Source organism: Phyllostomus discolor, chromosome 12 (assembly GCF_004126475.2).
Source record: "Phyllostomus discolor isolate MPI-MPIP mPhyDis1 chromosome 12, mPhyDis1.pri.v3, whole genome shotgun sequence".
NCBI lineage: Eukaryota > Metazoa > Chordata > Mammalia > Chiroptera > Phyllostomidae > Phyllostomus > Phyllostomus discolor.
Genome location: NC_040914.2, coordinates 60,316,526 through 60,339,408, shown reverse-complemented (window position 1 = coordinate 60,339,408; position 22,883 = coordinate 60,316,526). Strand labels below are relative to the sequence as shown.

General features: G+C 60.9%; 1 protein-coding gene across 2 annotated transcripts in view; it reads left to right on the top strand.

Annotated features, from left to right (window-relative positions):
- Positions 1-22,883, top strand: part of ATP6V0D1 (ATPase H+ transporting V0 subunit d1) — a 38,312-nt gene that overhangs the window by 11,673 nt on the left and 3,756 nt on the right. For both annotated transcript variants that reach the window (XM_036012010.1, XM_028501804.2), the window contains exons 2-4: positions 12,487-12,658; positions 20,532-20,710; positions 21,835-21,914. In XM_036012010.1, coding sequence (XP_035867903.1) covers positions 12,487-12,658; positions 20,532-20,710; positions 21,835-21,914 — 431 coding nt within the window. The remainder of the gene's footprint in view (positions 1-12,486; positions 12,659-20,531; positions 20,711-21,834; positions 21,915-22,883) is intronic.

Genomic DNA, 22,883 nt, shown 5'->3' with positions numbered 1-22,883 from the left:
CTTATTTTATTTACTTTTTAAAATTTTCATTTATTGATTTTAGAGAGACAGTAAGGGAGAAAAGAGAGAGGGAGAGAGAAACATTGATTTGTTTTCCACTTATTTATGCATTCATTGGTTGGTTCTCATATATGCCCTGGCTGGGGATCGAACCCGCAACCTTGACATATTGGGATGATGCTCTAACCAACTGAGCTACCCCGGGCCCAACACCCGATTTTAAACATTCGGCATAAAACACTTCTACAATGTGTTACTCTCACTTTATCTCCTTCCTAGTGGCATACATTGCACATAAGAGAGCTGTTCCCACATGAGGGCTGTTAGACTTGAAGTGAGATGGAACAGAATTGCTGTCCCTGATGGCCCAGGTCAGCCTCTTATAGTTTTGTGCCTGGCCCCCTGGCAGGCTGCCCCCTCACCCTTCCTGCCGTGGTCAGAGTGCCTGCTACAGCACCCTAGACCCCTTTTCTTACTTGTGTCTGTTCTCGTGCTTCGGGCTCAGCTGCCAGACACATGCATCAAGAATGAACATGATGTCATTGTCTTCCTGGTGAATCATCTGCCCCCACTCAGGGTCAGGACCCTGGGGCCTCTCTGAATCGCCTTTCTTGAGTTCTTTGTGAGGCCAGGCAAGAGGCAGACCGTGGCTCCCTGTCTGGCCAGCTGTGTGATGCTAAGCATGTGATTTTTTTTAAGAGAGGGAGCGAAACATCAATGTGTGGTTGCCTCTCACGTGGCCCCCACTGGGGACCTGGCCTGCAACCCAGGCATGTGCCCTGACTGGGAATCAAACCAGCAACCCTTTGGTTCTCAGCCCGCACTGAATCCACTGAGCTACACCAGCCATGGCTAAGCATGTGATTTAATGCCTTGAAGCTTATTTGCTCACCTGCAGAATGAACCAGAAATCATTTACACTTTGTTAGGACTCTGCAGCACAATGCCTGTGCCTAGCCAGAGTGAATGCTCAATAGCTATTTATATGATAAGATGAGTGACAGCACCGTATTGGTGTTGGCAGGGTACCGGGTTTTGAGGTACCAAGGAGGAGAAGCTGAGCACCCCCCCATCCTGGAGGGGTGCACCATGTCTTTGAATGTCCTGTTTCTGGGCTGTTAAGCACTTGATATTTTAAGATACAGCACGGGGCAGTAGAGATGGGGTAGAGAGGTGGCTAAAGGAATTTGGAAACCCGGGAGGGTCTGGCTGAGCTGGAGAACAAGAGTGTAGAGGGTGAGGATGGACAGGCTTCCTCTACGTCCTCTTCAGTCTTGTGTTTCAGAAGCCTCTGTCTTCAACACAAGACACACCGATCCTTCCCTGCCAGACTCAAACCCAGACCGTCTCCATTCTGGCTTCCTCAGACCCATGTCCACCTCGGGCCCATTCCCTCTTCCTTATGTCACATTCCTGTGTGCCTCTGTGGGTGCCTGCAGCCTACTCCTCCAGGGACCCGTGTCTGGGGGAGATGCAGACCGGGAGGCTGATGCAGTGATTAAACTGGAGGGTTGTGTTGAGAGAGCGCCCAAGCTAGAGGATGAAAGTGCCATCCTCCATTTGGCCACAAGGGGGTGCACCAGGACCACTCAGCTGCCAGAGAGCTAGGTAGGGGTTGTAGTGGAACAGCGAGTCAGCTGAGTCTCCTCTGCTTTTCTGCAGGGAACCCACCTAAGGCCGCTCTCCCTGCGTGGTCTCTTCCCTGGGCCCTGCTTCCCTCACTCAAGTTCCAGTTGGCCTTCTTAGGCTAAGTGTGGCTCCTGACATGGTCTCCTATGTGTCCATCTCTTCCCACCCTCATCTCCCTGTGCCCCAGCTTCCTGGGTTGGGGAGGAGAAGGCCAGGGGACAGTTCCCTGACGCTGTCTGTCCTGGTGCCCAGTGCAGGCTGCTCCAGCCTTGACCACCAAACCTTCCTCATTCACCTCCGCCTGGGGCATGCCGGGAGCTCTCCAAGTCAGAGCAGCAGCTACAGCACCATGTGCTAGCCATGAACCAGGCACTTGGGGGCACCAAGTAGAAGCCTGAGGCTGTCGAGGGGTTAGGGCCGTGCTCTCCAGGCTCCCAGAAGCACTCCTTCTCTCCAGGTGGGCTCCGCCCTTGTCCTGCCAGCACTGCCCCTCCAGGAGAAGGAAAGCTCAGCCTCAGGACAGACTCCTCCCGGTCTCCTCCGGCTCGTTGGGGGACAGGCAGGAGTGTGTGTGGCAGGTACATGCACATAGGGTGACTCGGGAAGAGGTCCACACCAGGCACCCCACACTCTTCTGTAGGTTCCGTAGTTACAAACAGTCATGCTTGAATGGGGTTGTTACTGGGTAATTGACAGTTCTCCTCCTGCTCCCCAATTTCACTTGGCCTCCCTGGCTCCTGCCTCATTCAACAACCACTCCTTGGATGGTTTTTGAGGAAAATATCTATCCTTCACTGGAATGTGGGCATTCCTCCCCTGTTAGAGGTACGAAAATCAAGGCCCTGAAGGGCCACTTGGTAGGCGAGGCTGCTGTGGTGTAGCCCGATGCCTGCTCTGCCTGTCTGCATCAGGCACGCTGTAGTGCACCCTGTGGCTCCAGGGGCAGCTCAGGACTAGGTTGCCCCTGCGTGCACGCAGCAGTCCTGAGCAGTGGCAGGCGGAACCATGGCTGGGGAAGGGGTGTGTGGAGGAACAGCCCTGACTGGGTGCCGGGCACCACCTTCCTGGCCAGCTCTGACCTGGCCCTTGGCACTTGTCCAGACCTTGGCCAGTCAGGCAGCGGTTTTCAGGCCTTGACCTCAGCCGAGGCTTTGTGTTTGGCCGGCGGATGGGGCTTTCCCCTCTGAGGAGTCATCTGAGGTGCCTCGCCGCTGCAGCTCGGCCCTTTCTGCCTGCCCCTTCTCTGGTGGTGCTCAGATACTCCCCAGCCCCAGGCCTCTCCTGCACCCCCATCCCCCCGGCTCTCCTGCCAGGGCTGCTCCGTGCACACTCAGGTCTCTGGACTCATCTCGAGCTCCTGAGTGACCCGCAGGAGCTGGGGTTGCAGAGAAGCAGTGTGATCGGACCTGACCAGGCAGGGTGTCAGAGCTGGCCAGGCCCCTCTGTTTTCGCCTGGGAAGTGGGCTGAGGTGAGGTTCAAGGGCTTGTCTGTGGCCTCCTGACACCCACCCTCCTATAGAATCCCGACATTCTCTGATTCATTCCTCCGTTCGTTTACTGAAGGATTGGGCCTCTGTGCCCTTGGCCCCCAACTCAGGAAGGGGTGATTAGGTGAAAGAGGCCCTGCTTCTGGGGCCCCTGCAGTTACCCAGGCCTTGCCACGGGGCGTCGAGCTTGGAGGTAAAAGGTTTGGCAGTCGAGGAATATGGATGAGCCACAGCCTGTGACTTGGCATGCAGGGCCCTGAGGCTTCCAGGTCTTGGACTGTGGCTCCATTTTCTCTGACCCTTAACCGTTTAAGCTCGGGAGAAATGAGGGTCCTGGAGTGTTACCCTTCAGGCCTGGCCCGGGCTCCATGTCACCACCATTCCTCCCTTACTTCCATCGTTTAGGCCCACCTTCTTCTGTGAGGCAACCAGCTCTTTGCCAGGGGCCGGCCTGCGTGCACCGGGCTGACCGTGCTCGGTGTGGCATTTCGCTTGCTGTGCCCCTGGCGCATGCTCTGCCATGCCCTTGAACAGGGTGGGCAAGGGGCCTGGGGTCCTCTGCAGGGCCAGCGTGGATCCTGCCACTTCCTGCCGGGCTCAGGCCTGTTGGCTCTGCTGGGCATGGGTAGGGAATGGCTCGACTCTGCTCCTGGCCCAGGCTGCACAGTTTCTGTGAGCTGCAGGGGGTGAGGCTTCCTGCTGAGAGCAGCATGGCTCGCAACCCCACAGGGGGCTGATTCTGTGAGCCCATCCGTAAGGTCCAAGTCCAGGCAAAATGAGTATTTCCACAGCTTTAGCTCTAGGCACTGCGGGGATGGCAGGATGCTGCAGCCAGAATCCAGCCTGGCCTGGCTTACTCTCACTCTGCACAGCCTCCAGGAGCCACACAGCTGCCCTCCGCAATCCAAGTGAGCTCTAGTTTTCCTTAGTGTCCTTCCTCCAGAGGCCTGTGTGCGAGGAACGGACACCCAGCACGAAAGGCTGACAGGGTTGCTCAGGTGGTGAGTGCCAGCAGACCTGGGGGCCAGACGTGGCACGGGCCAGCTTTTGAGCAAGCTTGCTGCCGCAGCTGGCCTGCCCCAGCTGCCCGGCCCCTGGCCACTCCGGACCACTGTACCTCTTCCACCCACATCCAGGCAGACACGCGTCTTTGGGAAAATGAAAAGAAGCTCTCCCTCACAACCCCAGGTCCATGCCAACCTCCAGGTTCTGTAATTGGAGTGGCGAACCTGGAGAATGAAGAGCTTGCTCAAGGTCTAAGTACAGGACAGCAGCAGAGGTGTGGCTCTGCCTTGCAGGGCGAGGCTGGGTCTCCTGAGTCCCAGGCAGGGCTGTGGCGCAGCAACACACAGGGAAACGGCCCCTCGAGCCTCATGTCTCCTGGGACACGTCGTGTGGAGCTGCGGGGCCTGGGTGGAGTGTCCTGGTAAGGGCCTCTCCAGGCGGATCTGTGGCTCTCCGCTCAGAGGATCACTTCTTGGAACTTGCCCTGGGTGCAGCAGTAACCAGTCCTGCCCCTCCCTTTGGCACATGGGACCGCCACCTACCTTGGCACCCTCCTGACTGTTGGATGGGTTGATTTCCTCATGGGATGTGAGAGATGCTTTATTCTTCCAGCCACAGGGACAAGGTGTTCTCGAGAGCAGGAGGGCAATTAAATGTGACTCCGCCACCACCTGCCACCTGTCTCGGAACAGGGAGAAGGGTGGTGAACCTGGGTCAGACGTCCTGCTGCCTCCTGGACATGGGGAGTGACACTCCCATTTGCTCCCTGTGTCTACTATGCTGGTGGGTGGTGCCGCTGGCCACAGGCGTCAGCGGGGCCATCTCTGCAGCTCAGTCCCTGCCCCTTCTGCAAACGCCTCACCTCGCTGAGAGCCCTCCAACATGAAATAAAATGCTGGTGTGGGGACCGAGGAAGGAGAACTGACTGTCCTTTCCCTGCAGGAGCTCTGCCTTGCGCCAGCTGAAACCCAGTAACTTGCATGTGGCCGTGCCAGCAGCAGACTCCAGGTTCTTCCCAAGACTGCTGGCCCGCCGGCCTGGGGGCTTCCCGTGGAGCAAAAGTTGCCCTTGGCTGCCCCACCTTCTGCTTGCTCCCGTGGCCCCCAGGGCAGCAGCTCAGGGTGCAGCACAGGGCCGTCAAACCCATTCTCACCTGGGGCCACATCAGCCTCCAGATTTCCTTCCAAGGGCCGAATGTACCTTAGGACTGTATAAATGTAACTACTCCCTAACTAGGGGCAAGGAGCTGGAGCTGCCACCTGGTAGAAACAAGGTGGAGGGCCGATTCGGCCCTCGGGCCTTGCGTTTGCCACCTGTGGTGTAGCAGGTGGTGCAGAGCTGGGGCCTAGCCTCTGACCAGGACCCTGGGGCTGCCCATAGCTCTACATGATCTTGCTGGTAGGTAAGGTGAGACGTGGGCTTGGGGCAGGAGTCCCAAATTTCAAGCCAGCTCCGTCCCTCCTTTGCCAGGAGATAGCAGAGTGGGGCCTGTGTGTGTGCGTGCCCAGGCTGCACAAGGCCCCACAGCCTTCACGGCGGGGAGGAGAGCGCGCCGGAGCCCCGCGGGGAGGGGAAGGGGACAGACCGTGGGGAGAAAGGGCAGGGGCATTCTTCGGAGCCCCGAGAAGGACAGCCTGAGCAGCGGCCTGGAGCCAAGCGTGGAGATCACCTGACTGGGGCTGAGGGCATTAAGTTGGGGAGCCTTGGGTAGGATCCTTTCTGCCAGGAGAGGTGGGTGCAGTGGGCCGTGCTCAGTTCTCTCTGTCTAACACTGCCTCTGTTCAGGGTCTGTGGCGGGTGCCCTGGGAGGCTGGCACGATGGGGACTTCCACTAGGTGACCGGCCTGGAGCCTGGGTTCAGAAAGAGTCCACAGGCTGCTCCTGTCCAGACTGTGGGATAGGGGCTGAGCCCAGCAGACTGTGGCTTCACATCCTAGGATTTCTCTCCTTTAGCCCACTCAGCCACCTGGGGAGCAGTATCCTGAAACCAGTGGTATGGGGCTGCAGAGGGGGCCTGGGGCTGTGATGTGGGCCGCCCAGTGGGTGATGGGTGGACCCTGCACTGGCCAGGTAGAGAGGCCACGGACACCTTCGTTGGGGATGGGGCAGTGCCTGGGCTCTGGGTGTGGAATGGCAGACGGCACCTGAGAGAGGGGAGGAAGGGCTGAAGTTTGCTAGGAAGAGTTGAAACCCAGAACACATTAGTGTTGCACGAGGTGTGTGAGGAGCCCGTGGCGGGCCCTGGCAGGGCCGTGGAGACTAAGGGGACGCCCAGCCTGTGCTGTGGGCCCCAGGTAAACCCAGGGTTAATGGTGTCCGCACTGCGGCTCCCGCACAGGGAGTTCCAGATGCAGTTCTCTGACCCTGCGGAGCCAGGCAGCCAGTGGACACATCTGCTTTGGAGCTGACACGAAGAAGATCTGTCACCCACCCCCAGAGCCAGGGGAGGAGGCTCAGGCGCAGCACATTTGCCGAGGGGGCGGCTCCGGCTCCACTGGGCCACTGGTCTGGCCATCTGGCCACATCTGGCCATCTGTTTGAGTTTCCCTGCTCTGAGCCCCTGGAAGCTGCAGCATCCGAGCATCCGGGGCAGAGTGAGTGTCGAAGCGAGAGCCCAGGTCCAGGCCCTTCAGAGCAGGCCCCTCACCTGGGCCCAGGAGACAGGTGTGATGGGCTCCAGAGCCCTGCCAGCCTCGCAGGGAGAGGCTGGGTGGGCACGCCGGGCTCTAGGGGGCGTGTTTGCACATCTGGTTTCACTCAGCAGGCCCCAATTCCTGAAAACCCCTGAGCTCCCCAGGAGAGTGTCGTTGAGTGACCTTTGGAAAAGCAGAAGTAAAGTCTGGGAACACGCTGTCCTCTCACACTCTGATGCGGCCAGCTGGCCAGTAGGGTCCCTCCGTGGGCCATGAGTGAGTGTGGAGCAGGGGGCTGCCCTGCCTAGTATACTGTGCCCAGGGTTGCCTCCATGCCTGCTGGGCCCCTGGGGCATCGTGGGGCCAAGGCCCTCCCTTCCTGTCTTCCTGGGACCCTTGGAAAAGGCTGCGGAGGTGTGGAGGCTAAAGAGGTCATGTGCCTTCTGCCTTTGGGAGGCCTGAGGGGCTGAAAGGTCACTTCCAGGCCTGGAGGATCGGGGAGAGGTTTTAGAAAGCAGATGGGGGGCGGGCTGCCCAGCTGCCACCTCTCAAGGCCTGGCTGCGGCTGGCTGCCACGCTCACGCTCTGTCCCGCAGAGTGAAGATCAGGCCAGGGGTCCTCGTGCCCTCCTGTTAACCAGGGGCTGGTGTGATGACAGAGATGCCAGCTGGGCCCGGGCTCTGCTGCTGAGGGGCGTTGGACCAGAAGACCTGGGCTGAGGAGTAGCCAGGAGATGGAGTGACAGATGGAAGCTATGGGGCCAGCTTGCCTCTGGTGTGGTCCTAACCAGGAGCCCTGGGAAGAAGAGCCACGCCAGGTGGGGGCGGGGCTGCCGCCTGCCCCAGTGCCTGCACACTGCTCAGCTGGGTCCTGCTGAAGCTGGGGCAGTGGGCTCTCACGGAGTCGGCCTCCAGGGGGACAGTGGGGCCTCCAGGGGGACAGTGGTGCCGTGTAGAAGAGGGAGGGTGGGGCTCTCTCGGCTAGGGGTGCGCCCTCCCAGCCCAGCCTTTTGGGCTGGGCCTAGGAAACAGCCTTGTTTCCTGCATTTCAAGGGTTTCTCTTCAGGGCATGGCGAGGCCCTCCCTGGAGCGCGTGCCGGGGACAGAGATCACAGGCAGGTTGCCCCAGGTGGAGAGCCAGCCCAGGGCTAAGGCCGAGGCAGTGTTCGGAGACTGAGGGCATGGGGCCTCGTGGGCTGTGGGGAGGAGGCGGGGCTCTAGTTCTGGGGCCACGGGGGCTGCTGGGTAAAGGTGACAATGGCAAGTTTGAGCATTTTACTCTCATAAAGGTGTGGAGAGTGGACTTCGGAGCAGGGATCCAAGATGTGGGGCAGGAGGCCAGCAAAAGGGCACTGTGGCGGTGCGGAGGCCTGGGTGGGGCCAGGAAAGGGGGTTGTGGGGAAAGTCGCCAGAACGTCAGGACCGACGACACCGGGAAGCAGAGGAGGTATGGGAAGGTCCCGGGTGTGGGTCAGACTGCAGAGTGAACTACCTGATAGCAGCATCTTTTTAAAAAATTTTATCATTTCTTTAAATATTTCTTTTTAAAAAGATTTTATTTATTTTTACAGTCAGGGAAGGGAGAAAGAGGGAGAGAAACAATAGCAATGTGTGGTTGCCTCTCATGCACCCCATACTGGGGACCTGGCCTGCAACCCAGGCATGTGCCCTGACTGGGAATCGAACCAGCAACCTTTTGGTTCGCAGGCCAGCACTCAGTCTACTGAGCCACACCAGCCAGGGCTGCAGCATCTTCTTAGACATGAGAAATCAGCCTCCTCCTCGGAAGTGTTTTGCCGTGAGAGATCCCAAGCTGATTATTCTTGGTGCCGGCCACAGATGGGAGGATTTGGGGTAGACAGCTGGGCATGTGGGTAGACCAGAGTGGTCCCCTGAGTCTGCGCTAACCAGAACACTGCTCAGCCTCAGCCCAGGCGCGTCTGGGGCTCTCTGGGGCCATCGCTGAGGCTGTCCGGCTGCTGAGCGCAGAGCAGAACTAGCCCCTGCCTTTCCAGGGCCCCTGGTGTCCTCGGCTGCCCTCGGGGGCTGGGCCAGGGCTGGGTGGCCAGGTCTCCCACGAAGCTCTCAACAAGTTCCAAGCCTTTCCTCCTGTGCTCAGATCCCACCCCCTAGTCCCGTCCCCCCCCCTCCTCGCATCCCTCAGAGAGAGCAGGAAGCTGGGGTGGGAGGTGGCGGGGAGGTTTCTGACGGGCCTTGTCCCAGCCCCGAGGACGGTCTAAAGGGCTCGGGGCTGCCAGCCGCTGGGCCCGGGCGCCAGGTTTCTCCAATGGGGTCAGAGCTGGTTCAGAAGCCCTGTGTGGGCCGAGCCGAGGGATCCAAGTCGCCTCCCTGGCTGGCAGGCTGTCCCCTCTCCCTGGGTCACAGGGAGACACGAGGCTTGGCCAGGGAAAGTGGTCTGGAATGGCCCTTTGACATCGTCCCTGGGGACTTTTAAAAATGAGTTCCTGGTAAGGAAGACTCTCAGGCCTTGGGCAGGATTCTCGGTAGAGTCTCCCGGGTTTCTCTGACCTGACACACGCCAGCAGAAACCACCCGGCTGTCTGCCTTCCAGCAGTGCTGGGAGCCGTGGCTTCCCCAGATGCAGCGTCAGCAAAACGAGGCGGCCAAGACACAGGGGTGTTTGCTTTCAGACCCTGCTAAGCCCCAGGGGCTGGGGGTCAGGCAAAGGAGAGCCCACCCCTCGGCTTTGCCCCTCTTGGTTAAATGCACACGTTCCTAGCTTCTCAAGGAATGGCCGACACCACCAGTGATGCCAGAGGCTTGTCCCCGAGTCGTGACAGGACGAGGCCTCTGTCAGGGGGACCGTGAGTGTCTCGGCTGCCTCGGAGGTCATGCCCTCTCTCACCTGTCTGCCACCTGCCCGCTCTGCTGGGACCAAAGTCTGCTGGGACCAAAGTCTATGTTTGAAAGGCCCGTCCTGGGCCACGGTCTGTGGGGGAGTGTGGTCAAGGACGTGCAGGAAGGAGAGGAGGTCAGAGTTGGGGGCGGACAGAACCCACGAGGCCTGACCCGCCTCTCAGCCCCTCTCTGCCTGACCGTTGGGCTCCGGTCAGCTCTCAGGTTCCCCCTGCTTCCCGTTTTCCCGGTCTGTGAAATGGGCATGCCAGGCAGGGGCTGAGCGCTCACCGGGGCCCCGTCTGCTTCCAGTTAGAGTGGTCTTGCCTCCCTCTTACGCTGGGGTGCTGACTCCCCCCTGCCCAGTGCCGGGTGTGGGGTGGGGGCTGGAGAGGGGAGGTTGTGGAGTGAGCGAAGGGAGAAGAGTGGACAGGTTCGCGTCGCGCTAAGCTTCCAGCTGCTGTGTGCTCCCCAGCCTCCCCAGTGGGGATTTGAGCACCTCCTGTGCCCGGACCAGAACCCTCACCCCCTTTTTCTCCCCCCAAAGGATCACAATGTTTATTGATAGATAAAAGAATATAAAGTTGGGGCATTAACATGACTCGAGAAATTAATTAGACTTCATACTATAAAAAGAGGGGCCAGTTCAATGGCATTCCCGATCTCTCAGAACTGATCAGTTTTGTGCAGGTCAACCAAGTGTCTTTTAAAATGATTCATGCCCTCGCCTGGTGTCAAGAATATTAACATCGATCACAGAAAGCCCGTTGCTTTCTGTAGAAATACAAGTGATTCACTAACATGATACACTATCTACACTATCATGCCCACGCCCGTCAGTCACAGTTAAGAATTTCTCTGTAACAACCGAGTGGATAATCTGATATTGCAACAACTGCAGCATTGCTGAGCAAAGCACCTTCTCCCCCCCGTGGCGGAGGAGACCGTGGTGAGGATGGGGAGCAGCAGAGCCGGGGCGGGGACTCACGGCAGATGGCCTGGGGTGAGGACAACAGTGTGCACATCCTTGGGGCGGACAGGCAGCTGGCAGGGTCCGTGGGGCAGAGCAGGAGGCTGTGGGCTTCTCCCTGTCCCACCTGGCCGTCGGTTCTGTTCCCCTCGCGGTCGGCCACGGGAGACAAGCGGGCGTGGGTGGTAGTTGAGGTGAAGCGGCAGGTGGTAACGGCCTCCTGCAGGCTTCACGAGCTTAAAGCCCACTCTGTGTGTGACTCGAGAGCTGCCTGCCACCAGGTGTCACCTAGAGATGCAGGTGGAAGGGGTCTACCCCAGCAGCATGCACACTCCTCCCTCCCCTCCACTCCGTACTCTCCCATCTCTCCTGTAGCACAACTGATTCCAGGCTGGGAGCGTTCTTCTCCTGATGGGGTGCTTCTCTTGGGGCATCACAGGGGTCCCCCGAGCCTGTGGATGGATTACGCGCCTCACTCCCCCTTCCTCTTCAGCAGCCCAGGGCAGCGCAGGCTCCCAGACTCACAGGAAGGCCTGGTCAGGGGCTCGCAGAAGTGTCCACCTTGCCTGTCATCCTCTGGGCCACTTCCCCAGGTCACAGGGGGTGGGGGGCATGCCGTCCCCCGCCGCAGGAGCCCCAGCTGCCGGGCCTTGGCACTCGCGTGCGCGCACACCTGATCCCTTCTCAGCCGCCGCCCTCGGTGCGCCCTCACGGCCACAGCGTGTCCCCGTTTCAGAGTCAGGAGTGACCCTCTGCCCAGCCTTTCATTCATTACACAGCCATTTACCGAGCGTCCAGATACACCAGGACTGCTCTGTTTTAGGTTCTGAGACACCTCAGTGACCAAAAGTCCTTGTGGTCATGGTGTGCGTGTGTCCTGAGAACAGTGGCGCCAGTGAAGGCCGATGGGGCTGCAGGAGAGGCCTCCGCAGAGGGTGTCTGAGGGGCGGCAAGATGGTCACTCTGCAGGCAGGGGGCAGGGAAGGCCCCAGGGTGAGGGTGTACGGATGGCTGACGTGGTCCATTTTGTGTTTTAAGAAGATCGCACTGGCTGTGTGTGGAGAGCAGACTGGGGCGGTGAGAAGCAAGGGCAAAGCTTGGGAGACTGCCAGGTCGTTGCCATGATCTCCCAGGTCTCACCCGTCCTGCCTCCGCCCTTTCCTCTCTCTTCCTTCACACCTGTCCCTGTGAGCGCAGGAGAGTCTGTGAGATTGGCTTGTCTGCCCCCAGCCAGCCCTAGGGTGAGGTCAGCCTTTTTTCCCAGCCTCCCCGCCTTCACATGTTTGCCCGGTAGGCCGCTCGCCCCTTAAACCATCCCCCTGGCTGTTTGCTGCCGCGTTTTCCTGCCCCTGTCGTCTTCTGTGGCCCAGCCTGGCGTGCCCTCTCACCCTCTCAGCCCTGTCTGGGTGCCTTCTCCACTCTAGTCCCTGGGCTTGTGGCTTCTCCTTTATTTCACGGGCGATACTTTCGCCTGGAGGTGTGTCGGATTGCCCCACTGGCCCTGGAAGGCACGGCTTGTGTCTTTCTCTGCTCCAGGTTAGGGTCACGCTGGGGCCCACCATGCAGAAAGGCCTCGAAGGCCTGTGAGTGGCACCTCCAGTTGGGGTTTCCCAGGCCTTGTCATTTGGAGGAACAATGGCTGTGCTTGTGCTTCGCCTCTGCACTGTACTTGGAAAGTAGGCTGGCTCATGGTCCAAGGGTCTGGGGCATCTCCAGGGCCTTGGCTCCCTGCTTTGGAGCAGTCTCGGAGCCAGCAGGGAGGCGGAAGTGGGGACAGGAAGTCGAGGCAGCAGCAGGACACGACTCCAGGGGGGAAGCTGGGCCCCGGAATCGGGGTGGGGATGGGGCCGGGAGGCCCCGGGGAGACTCAGCCGGGCCAGCCCTCACACCCCGCCCGTGGGTTTCAGACCTGAAGCTGCACCTGCAGAGCACTGACTACGGCAACTTCCTGGCCAACGAGGCGTCGCCACTGACGGTGTCCGTCATTGATGACCGGCTCAAGGAGAAGATGGTGGTGGAGTTCCGCCACATGAGGAACCACGCCTACGAGCCGCTCGCCAGCTTCCTGGATTTCATTACGTGAGTGTGCCCCGCAGGGCTGCACCCCATCCCCGTCAGGGCGGCTCTGCCGTCCCCGGTGGGCCTTCAGGCTTTCTGGCCCTGGTCCTATCTGGGCTGAGGCCCGTTCCCCAGCTCTGACCATAGCCCTGGTTTGCAGGGAGAGGGGGTGGTGGGGTCGGGGAGCTGGGGAGGCTGAACACGTCATTGCCTTTCCAAGTCCTGGCCGGCCATGATGCTTGTGACCCTTGGCTGCCCAGTTTCCCCTTTGACCCTGGGGTACAGCCCTGCCTCTACTGAGCCCTGGAGATGCTGAGAGAGGAAAGGATTTGGGACCTGTAGGCTAGGGGACGGCACTTGGACAGGGCAACCTCTGCTTGCCAGGTGTACCTATGGAAACGGGGGGCTAGAGAGAGCCCCCCATGCGGTGGTGGCCCAGGAACCATGAGCGTGGGCCTGGTGGACAGAGATGGCCGCTGTCCAGGGAGCCGCCTCACACCGTGGTGAGCAGAGGCGTGGTCCGTGGCTGGCTTGTGTCAGTGGCCTCTGAGTTGGTAGTGCAAGCGCGTGTTCTGGGTACCACCTAGCTTTTACCATTGCCCGACTGCGGTGCCCCTACCTTCCTCCTTGAGACCTCACATACCTGTCCCACTTGTCTCCTGCCGGGACAGGGCTAGATTCCTGTTGCCTGGCCTGATACCGCCCCCCCGACTCCCACCCACTATGAGCAGCCACTTTCTGAAGAGCAGCTATCAGGGCACCATCCTCACGTGAGGGTCGTAGGCTGGTACACTCAGAGAACCTGCCCAGGCTGGGAAGCAGGCTCTCTCCTGGCCACAGGCTTTCCTCCCAGAGGCCTCCCTGCTGTCCTGGCCGGGCCCACAATCACTGCCCCAGCCCCAGTCAAAGTACAGCTAATGTGGTCCTACTGGGGCCGGAGGCCAGCAGTGAGGTGTGTCTTGCGCTGCCGCGTTGGGGAATCACGCCACAGAACCCTGTCTGTCAATCAGTCCCTAGCCTGGGCCTGTGTATCCCTTGCCTCAAGGCCAGAGCTGAGGACGTACAAGGAAACAGTGTGTTTATTGCCAGAGCCTGGCCTTCACCTTGTTTGCACAAGATTCCTTCAGTTTCCTGATGAACATTCTGGTCTTTCTATCTAGGTTGGCCAGAGGAGGCCTGACCCAGCCCCATGCTAGTGGTCAGAGGGCAGATGTCCTCCATCCCGCTTGGCCACCGGCCTGTGTAGCTTGTCTTGGTGCCCTCGGAGACTTGGTCTCGGCCTGCCAGGCCATGAAACCGGAGAAAGCTCTGAGCGTGACTGAGGCTGCACAGCCGCCAGCTCTTTGCTGGAGGTTGGCTGCAGGCACCAAGTGCTCCGAGAGCAGCCAAGCGCTGTCCTGGGGTAGGCCGTCACTTCCCGCCCCGTCCATTCACGGGCAGCCGCGGCTTGCAGACGCCCCGTCCCCTTACTCCTGCCCTCACTCGGGAAGAGCTCAGCAGCCACGTGTTGGTCCGTGACCTCGTCGTCATCCAGTGGCTCGCTCCTCTGCTGTCCACCCCAGCCGCCCCCAGGGGTGGCCGCTCCGGGCCGTGTCACCACCTGGAACTGCTCCGCCCTGGAAATCGCTGAGTCAGGCACCCCCTCTCTGCCCGCAGCCTGCAGGCCCTCCGGCCCACTCGTGGTCCCTTGTGGGACGCGGGTTCCGGACTCAGCAGGACACGGGGCCTTGCTTCCTCCCCTGCTGCCCCTCTGTCTTCATTTCCCTCCCTCCCCAGCTGAGGTTCCCTGGTCCATCATTCGAGCACTCTTCTGCCAACATCCGCAGCTCTCTTGGCCGCCCATCTCATGGTCCCGCCCGGCTGGCAGCCCCCCAGCCCTGGAGGAATCCCAGCAGCCTCCAGCTTGGAGGCGCCCTCCCCCATCTCCGCTGCTGGGAGCAAAGCTGGAGAAACCGGCAGCGCTGGGCGGGTGATCCCTGACGCCAGGCATGCACGCAGACCGGCTCAGTTGGCCTTGGCTGGCCCCTGCCCGGCAGCCGCTTGCTTTTCCCACTCAGCACCCTGTGGCCTCCCTTCGGAGGTGGGAAGACCACCTCCCCATCTTAAACGCCGTCCCTCTTGCATCCCCCAGCCGTCTCACCGGGCTGACGGCCCGCCTCCCGCTCCACAGAGACGGCCAAGGCCCGTCTGTCTTCCAGCACTGCATCTGTACCTCCAAGGCCAGTCCAGTGGCTGAGGCGCGCGCCTCTGCTTTTGGGCCCTACTGCCGATGTCCACCATCCCCTCACCCCATTCCCTGGACCCCGAGTGGCCGCTCATCGGCACAGCTGTCTGTGCAGCCGCCTTCCTGTCCGGATTCTTCCCATCAGCATCTAAAAACCCTCAAATCTCACACCATTAAAAACCCATCTCTTGGGGCCTAAACTTAGACATGCACTGTCTGTTCCCTCACCTTCCCCACCCTTCCAGTCTCCAGCCGGCTCCCACAGTCCCATCACTCGGCCACAAGGCCCTGGCTAGAGGCACCGCTGACTTGCATGTGGCCACAGTCTCCAGGGCTAATCGGGAGCCACGCCGCTCTCGCCCCCGCTGCAGCAGTCTCCTTCCTCCCAGGGTGTCTCTCTGACTTAACTCCTGCCTCCCTGGCTGCTCTTCTCCCCTCCACCTCGTCTTCTCTGGCTCGACCCGGAATGAGGGGTGGCGTTGCAGAAAGGGGCGAACTGGGGCCTGGGACCTCCCCAGTCTGGAGACTCAGAACTGGCTTCTCTGAGGAAGCGACTACGTGGTTGAGGGGGAGAGTGCTTAAAGGAGGAATTAGGGGAGCAGGATTCTAGACTGAAGGAGCCACACACCCAGTGCGAGCAGCTGGAGCATGGGGCCCCCGTACCCTAGAGAGACGAGTGCGGTTCCCCCAGTGGTGGAAGTGTCGGTGGAGGCGCCATCCTGGGTGTGAAGACGTGAAGGACGATGCCATTGTCCTTCCAAGCTGGCCCCGCCAGGGCCGGGGTTGGGGCCATCAGAGAGGTAGGTCAGCCCTCAGCTCCGCTGCTCAGGGTCCCCTCCGTGCCTTCAGAGCTGCCCCAGCGTGGCTGGGGCGGGCTTCTGCAGGGGATGGGGAGTTCCTGGTCACTGCAGAGGTGCACGCGGAAGCTGATCAAGACTTTCTCTGCCTTCCTGTAGTTAGAGACAGTGTCCAGTGGTTCTGCAGATTCCCACCCAGCCTTCAGCCACCACACGTGACCGATGTCAGCTCTGGGCCAGGGCCAGGCCCAGTACTAGGAGGGAGGGAGGGAGGGAGGGAGGGAGATGCGTGGATGCAGTGGTGCGGGTGCCAGTGGTGGTGTCGACAGCTCCTGGAGAGGCCTGTGAGCAGCTGTCACAGGACAGCCAGGGGCCACAGGAGGCTCCCCAGCATCTCGAGGACTCCAGGATCAGGTGGGGTTAGAGAGGCCACTGGGGAGAGTGGGTGGCCAGAGTGGAGACAGCTGCCAGGCATGGGGCAGGCAGACCCCAAGTGAGAGAGGCCCCCCACACCAAGGTAGACGGTTACCAGTCATATGGTCTTAAGGTGATTGAGCTCGGTCTCATGCAGTAACACGTAATATGTCATGGATGTCACTGTACCAAGGGCTTCCTCCAGCCCAGCCACTGTCTTGCTGTGTGACTTGGGGTAGAGCCCCTCACAGGGTGTTTCACTTTGGAGAAGGTCTTGGTCTGGGCTGTTCCGTGATGGCTTCCCATGTGAAGGCAGGCCCAGGAGGGAAGCTGGGAGAGTCGCTTGTGGGAGAAGTGAGTCTGGTCTCTGGGGATTCCCGGGTGGGCCCCAAAGTCCTTGTTCTCACACGAGTGAGCCTCCCTGAAGGGGGCCATTCCCTGTGAGCAGTACCTGCCTGCACCCCGGGCACCCGCTGGCAGAGCCTGGGTGTGGCGACCGTCTTTCTCCTGGCCCAGGGCCACAGCGCCGCCAGCCTGGAGTAGGCAGCTGGAAGGGAGCTTTGTGTCGGGACAGTAGCCTTGAGTGCCCAGTGGGCCAGGTGGCACACCTGCCGCTCTCCCCAGGGCACCTCACTCCCACCTTGGGCCCGGCTGCAGTGGGTTTCCGGGATGGGTCGCCCCGTGTCCTGGCCCTCCAGCCCTTGCTGTGCACAACTCACGTTTCTGCGTTGACACAGGGTCTCTGTGGGTCAGGGATCTAGACCTGCTGTGGTTTCTGGGTCCTGGGCTGGACCTGGTTCCTGCCTTGAGGGGGAGCCAGTAACCGCACTGTCTTCCCGAGCCTGGGAAGAGCACACAGGAGCCCTTCAAGGCCCCAAAGGCTCAGATCACGTGGGAGCATCCAGCTGTGCCTCTGGGGTTGGGGCAGGCTTCGAGCGAGAAGGTCGGGGCCTCCCTGGTTCTGCTGTGGGCCACACTAGTCACCCCGATTGCAGAAGGGAAGCAGGTGTGAAAGTTGGCATGCTGAGACTGTAGCTTCCACCCTGGGCAGGGTCCTGAAGGACTCAGATGTGACCGAGCACAGATACCGTTAGCAGCAGCTCCTGCTGGGAAGATGTGAATGGACAGACTGGCAGGAGCACCTACTCATCATGACCTCACCAGTGCCAGGCTGGCCCCCAGGGGGATGGACGGTGAGGATGTAGGAGCTGAGGTGCTCCAGCAGGTGGCGCTAAAGGGCACAGCAGAAGGACAGGGCTTGGTTAGGGGACTCTGAAGACTCCTTGGAGGAAGTGTCTTCCTGAACTCCAACCTGAGATTTCTGTGGGCCCAGGCAGAATTGACCAGGCACAGGGTGAGGGGGAGCCTTTGGGCAGAGGAACACAGACTCCTGCACTCCCGCCCCGCGCGGGCCTCTCTGGCCTGGCGGCAGCTGCCTCTCCACTCCCCAGCTGTCCTCCTCTGGAGGGAGACACTGACCAGCTGGAACCTCGGTCTCTCCTCCTGAGGCCAAATGAGGGGAGGACGGTGGAGTGCCTTTCTGGGGGCTGGGAAGCAGCTGCTGAAGCCAGGCAAGGAGGAGGAAGAGGAGGATTGCCCTGCCTGCTGAAGTCCTTGGGAGAGAAGCAGACAGTAGGGCCAGCGTTGTCTCCACCAGGCCTGCCCTGCCTTCCTTCTCCCGGGAAGGAAGGTTCTGGCTGTCAGCGGGCAAGGGGGAGAACCAGGGGCTGCTGCTGCAGCAACCTTGTAGTTGACCCGAGGGGAAGAAGTGCTGGGCCTGGCACAGGACCGCTCAGGGCCTGCCTAGCCTGGGTTGGAAGGGGGCCGTGGAACGGCCTGGGGGGGAGGGTGTGATCGCAAGTGACCCTTACTTGGCTTAGCATTTTCTTTGGTACCCAGCTAGGTCTTCTAGCAGGAGAGGCTGGGGGCAGCCAGGGGATACTACCACTGACCCCCATCTGCTGTCAAGCCTGAAAAGTGAGTCATAATTGGCCTGTTCCACATCACTGGAGGGATGACAGCAAGGCCAGACGGCAGAGTCTTCCCACAGGGCTCTCCTCTGAGGTGGGGCCAGGACCCTGAGACACCTCCCCTGGGCTCTGACCTCAGCCCCACTCCCTGCACAAACCAATATCCTGAGCTGTGGGCGCAAGGAGTGGAGCTGCTTGGATAACAGGGACTGGCCTGTGGGGATCCCTCTGAGAGGACAGGGCTAGATGGGGATTGTACAGCCCTAGGGCACAGGGGCCCTGGGCAGGGTGCCGGTGAGTGGACACTGGCCGCGTCTTGTGCTATGACAAGCCTGGTGCCTGCATTCTCCGCGTTTTATTCCCTCTGACAGCTGGCGATGCAGGTGGTGGTGGAGTCAGATGGAGAGGACTCTTTCCCCCCTCCCCACCCAGAGGGTCGAGAGAGGGTAAAAGAGCATCTAGGTTTGGGGGTGGGGTCTTTGTGGCTCTTTCAGGGAGCATGCTGGCTAGAATGCGGCTGCACGGGTGCAGGCCGAGTGTCTTGGGAGGCGGAGTGTCATGTGGTCCTGGGTCCCTGAAACCCTGCAGGCATCAGCGGCAGGATTGCCGCTGGACCAGCACTGAACGTCAGTGCTGTCCAATGTGGAGAAGATGCAGGCCGGGGCCAGAGACCAAGGCACAGAACTGTCTCCGAGGTGCCTCCACTTTGCCAGCTGTCAGGCCGGGGTCAGAAGGCTGGCCATTTGGGTCTCTCAGCTTGCAGCTGCAAATGGGCCCTGCCTGAAGCCCTCAGTTTGGGCAGGGGGGCCTGTCTCTTCTTAGCGCACATCCTGTAGCTGACCCAGCCAGACTCGGGGTGGAGGGAGGGCAGCTGCCTGGCTCTAAGCCCAGGAGAGCAGAGGTTGTAGCAGGGCGCTGGGCCGGGTGGGAGCTGGGGGAGCAGCAAGCAGGCGGAGTGGGGGTCAGACCAGGACAGGAGCTGTGGCCTCTTCCTCCTGCTGCCTTCCTGGAGGGCCCTGTGGGAGCTCCCCTAATGGCCAGCCCTCTGAGCTGAAGCCTGGACCATCAACCTCCTCCCCTTTCTTCCTTTGGTTTTGGGGACCACTTCCTTCCAGGGTTGCCTTCCTTGGACAGCATCACACTGGTGATCAAGATAGCTGTCACAGGGCAGGGGCCCGGCTGTAGCACAAAAATGCCCAGGTGGGGCCCATGCTCGGCACCTAACTCAGGGCAGCAGCCTCCGCCCCAGCTGCCCCAGCTTGCACCCTTCAGCGGGAGCCCCACTTTGGCCTTGGGGGATGTCCTCCAGGCCTCATACTTCTCCTTTGTGCCCTGAATTCATCACTGGTGCTGCTAGCCTGGAGGAATGTTGTGGCTACGGCAGCTTGACTGTGGCCTTGAAGCGCTCTCCATTCTCCACCCCGTCCTCGCATAGGTGACTGCACAGACTTTGCCTCAGCCCTTCTGTGGCATCAGCTTCATGGTCAGAAGCAGAGCCTGCCCCTTGCCAAGTCTGAGCGGGGGCCGCCCCACCCGTCCCCAGCTCCACAGCCCCCTCTACTGCCCATATACTCCCCAGAGCAGAGAGCCTGGGGCTGACCTGAGCCCAGCCTCCTCTCCAGGTCTCTGGGTCTCCTACAGGCCATCGGGACAGATGCCTGGCCCTGGCCTCAGGCCTAACGGTGGAGGTGGTGCTCGGTCTTTGGAGCGGGCTGCTCAAGACAGCTGTCTGCCTGCCCGTCGATGCCTGCCCTGGGACCTTGCTCCAGAGGTGCCTTCCCACCGGCTCCCCTCCGGCCTTCCTTAGAGAAGCTCCTCCTCACCCCACTGCTCAGACTTTCCTGCCCTTGCCATTCTCCCCTCCGTTCCGTTCCCGCCCAGCAGCCAAAGCGACCCTAACTGGACTGGATCTCCCTGCTTACGTCCTGCTCGTGGGACCCTGTGCCCAGAGTGAAAGCGGCCCCCCCAGCCTCGCCCGCGGGACCGGTCTCCAGGCCGCAGCCTGCTGGCAGAACTGCCCTGGTTCCTTTCCTCCTGCCAGCGCCGGCCGTGCTCAGTTCCTCGAATGCGTCTTGTCACTCAGTGGACGCTCGCAGGTTCTTGCACACACTGTTCCCTCTTCCCAGAACACGCTTTCATCTCCCAGCTCTTTCGTCCCCCAGGCTAGCCGGGGCGCCTCACCTCCGTGTGCCCACGGTCCCCGTGTCCTGCCAGAACACTGTTCACACCCGTTTTGCAGTCACTGGTGGGGCCTGAATTCCACCCTCCCTCCGCCGAGGGAGGGGCCCTGCCTTTCTCGTGCTCCTGTAGTGGAGAAAGGGGCGGGCTCGGGTGGGGAGTGGAGCCCGTGGCGCTTCCCCGCGGCACCCTCGGGGCAGCGCCTGCTGTCAAGGGGCTGGTGGGCTGTGCAGGGCGGGGCAGGGGCGAGGCATCAGGACTTCCGGCCCCACCCTGACAGGCTGCCTGCTGTTGTGTGCCTCCTCCCATAGTTACAGCTACATGATTGACAACGTGATCCTGCTCATCACGGGCACACTGCACCAGCGCTCTATCGCCGAGCTCGTGCCCAAGTGCCACCCGCTAGGCAGCTTTGAGCAGATGGAGGCCGTGAACATTGCGCAGACACCTGCCGAGCTCTACAACGCCATTCTGGTGGACACGCCCCTGGGTGAGCCGCGGCGGTGGAGGCGGGAGGAGGTGGGCATCAGTGTCAGTGCCTCGGTGGGGGGTTTGCAAACCCCTGGGGGTGACCTCACTCAGAAGTAGAGGCCTGCCCCCTGCTGCTCACCTTTTTGTTCCCCTCGACTTCCCTTCCCGTTCCTTCCTCCTCACCCCGCCTTCTCCTTTGCTGTTGCTCTGGCTGGGCCAGGAAGGCTACCCCCAGGGCCCAACTCGGACCATTTAACTTCGAGAGATTGAATGATTTCTCAGAATGCAGAGGAGGGCTGAGCTCAAGGGGAGCGTGCGAGGCTTGGGCCCCCCGGAGCCTTGGCAGTGCTGGCGTGTCAGGCTGTGGCCGCAAGCAGGGTGGGAGCCACAGGCTGCCCATGAGCAGAGGAGGGAAGCAGATGGCTTCGCTTGCCTCCCCCAAGCAGGTCCCAGGGGCCTGGATGCAGGGTTCATGTTAGAGGCCAAGGAAGGGGAACTGGGAGCTTCCCCCAGGGCCCTGCCTGGGCAGTGCTAGCTCCTGCCTGCTGTGTCGGCTGGGTGGAAGGCACTAAGGCCGTCACCAGCTAGTGCCTTCATAGCCAGAGTCCTAGTCCCCTGGGCACCACCTCCAAGAAGCCACCGGGGTTGAGCCACTGGGCTCCAAGCTGTACTTGGTCCTACACAGAGGCCTGAGCCCTACCTGCTGGCCTCATCTATCATAGAATCCCCCAGTAGTTCTGAGCTGTTTGTGGCTTCTTCCATTTCTCCATCTTTAAAAAAGAGACAGACCAGTGAGTCCACAGGTTCCCCTTGGAGTGGGGTGGCTTAATCCTGCTCTGATCTCTACTTCCAGCCTGACAGTGGTCCCTTGGGTCTGCCCCAGCAGCGGTTAGGTCATGTTATGGCTGGCTGCCTCCTTTATAAATCCGTTTTAGGAGCAAAGAGTCAGGAGAAGCTCCGGTCAGGGTACATAGTCCAGAGGCTTGCTTCTACCACTTCCAAGGCAATAACCAAGGCGGGCGGTCCCCCGCTCCCAGCCAGATGGACCTGCGGCAGGGCCCCTGTGCCCGCAGGAGCGGTGGGACACCAGCAGGACTCGGACCTGGTCTCTCCCACCCCTCACACCGAGTCTTTTCTCCCCAGCGGCGTTTTTCCAGGACTGCATCTCAGAGCAGGACCTCGATGAGATGAACATCGAGATCATCCGCAACACGCTCTACAAGGTAGGGCCCCTCCCCCCGACCCTGTGAGCAGTGGGGGTTGGCCTGCAGGCGGGGGGGCTGTGGGCCTGGTGGGCCTGAGATTTCTGTAGGGGCTGAGGGTGCAGCCCTAGGCTCTAACCCTGGGGGTTTACCCACTTACTCTGGCTCCCGTGATGGGTGCGAGGCTGCATGGAACAGGTTCTCTGCCCGAGGGGCCCATGGTGGGCCTGGATACGATCCGCAGGAGTGGCAGGTGCTCCGCAGTCTGGCTGGTCAGAGCTGGCTCCCGGGCGACTGCTGTGCCGCGTCCCGGAGGGTCACAGCCACCCTCTGGGCCGTAGCTCTCAGGCTGACCTCGCCTAGAGTGTTGTCAGCGAGGCCCAGCACGGGAGCAGAGGCGACAGAGTTCTGTTCTGGGTGGGGGAGGGACCCTGCCAGGAGTAGCCAGGTCACTGTGTCCCTGTGTCCCTGTCACATTCCCAGGCCTAGAGCCAGGGCCATGTCTTATCATCCCCCTCCCCACCTACCCTCCGCTTCCCGCCAGCCTGTGCTGCAGGCTGGCGACCCCCTGGAGGCTGTGGAGGCAGAGTGGGCTTGGGGTTCCTAGGTCAGCACTGTCCTGGCCTAAAGAGGTGAGGAGCAGGGCTAGCCAGGTTCGAGCGAGGGCTGTCTGGGACAGACCGGGCTGTGAGTGCGGTGAGGCGCGAGGCTGTGGTGCCAGGATACCGGCGGGCTGCGGCCAGGAGCATGGGTCAGCAGCGGCCAGGCCCTGGATGGCACTGGCCAAGGGCCCTGCCCACCTAGCCCTGAGAGCATCTGTCTTTCGGATCCTTATTTATTTATTTTTTTAACCCTCACCCAAGGACACGTTCATTGATTTTTTAATGTGGGGGAGAAACATTGATCAGTTGCCTCCCACATGCTCCCCGACTGGGGATCGAACCACAGCCGAGGCCTGTGCCCCGAGTAGGGATCAAACCCACAGTTTTT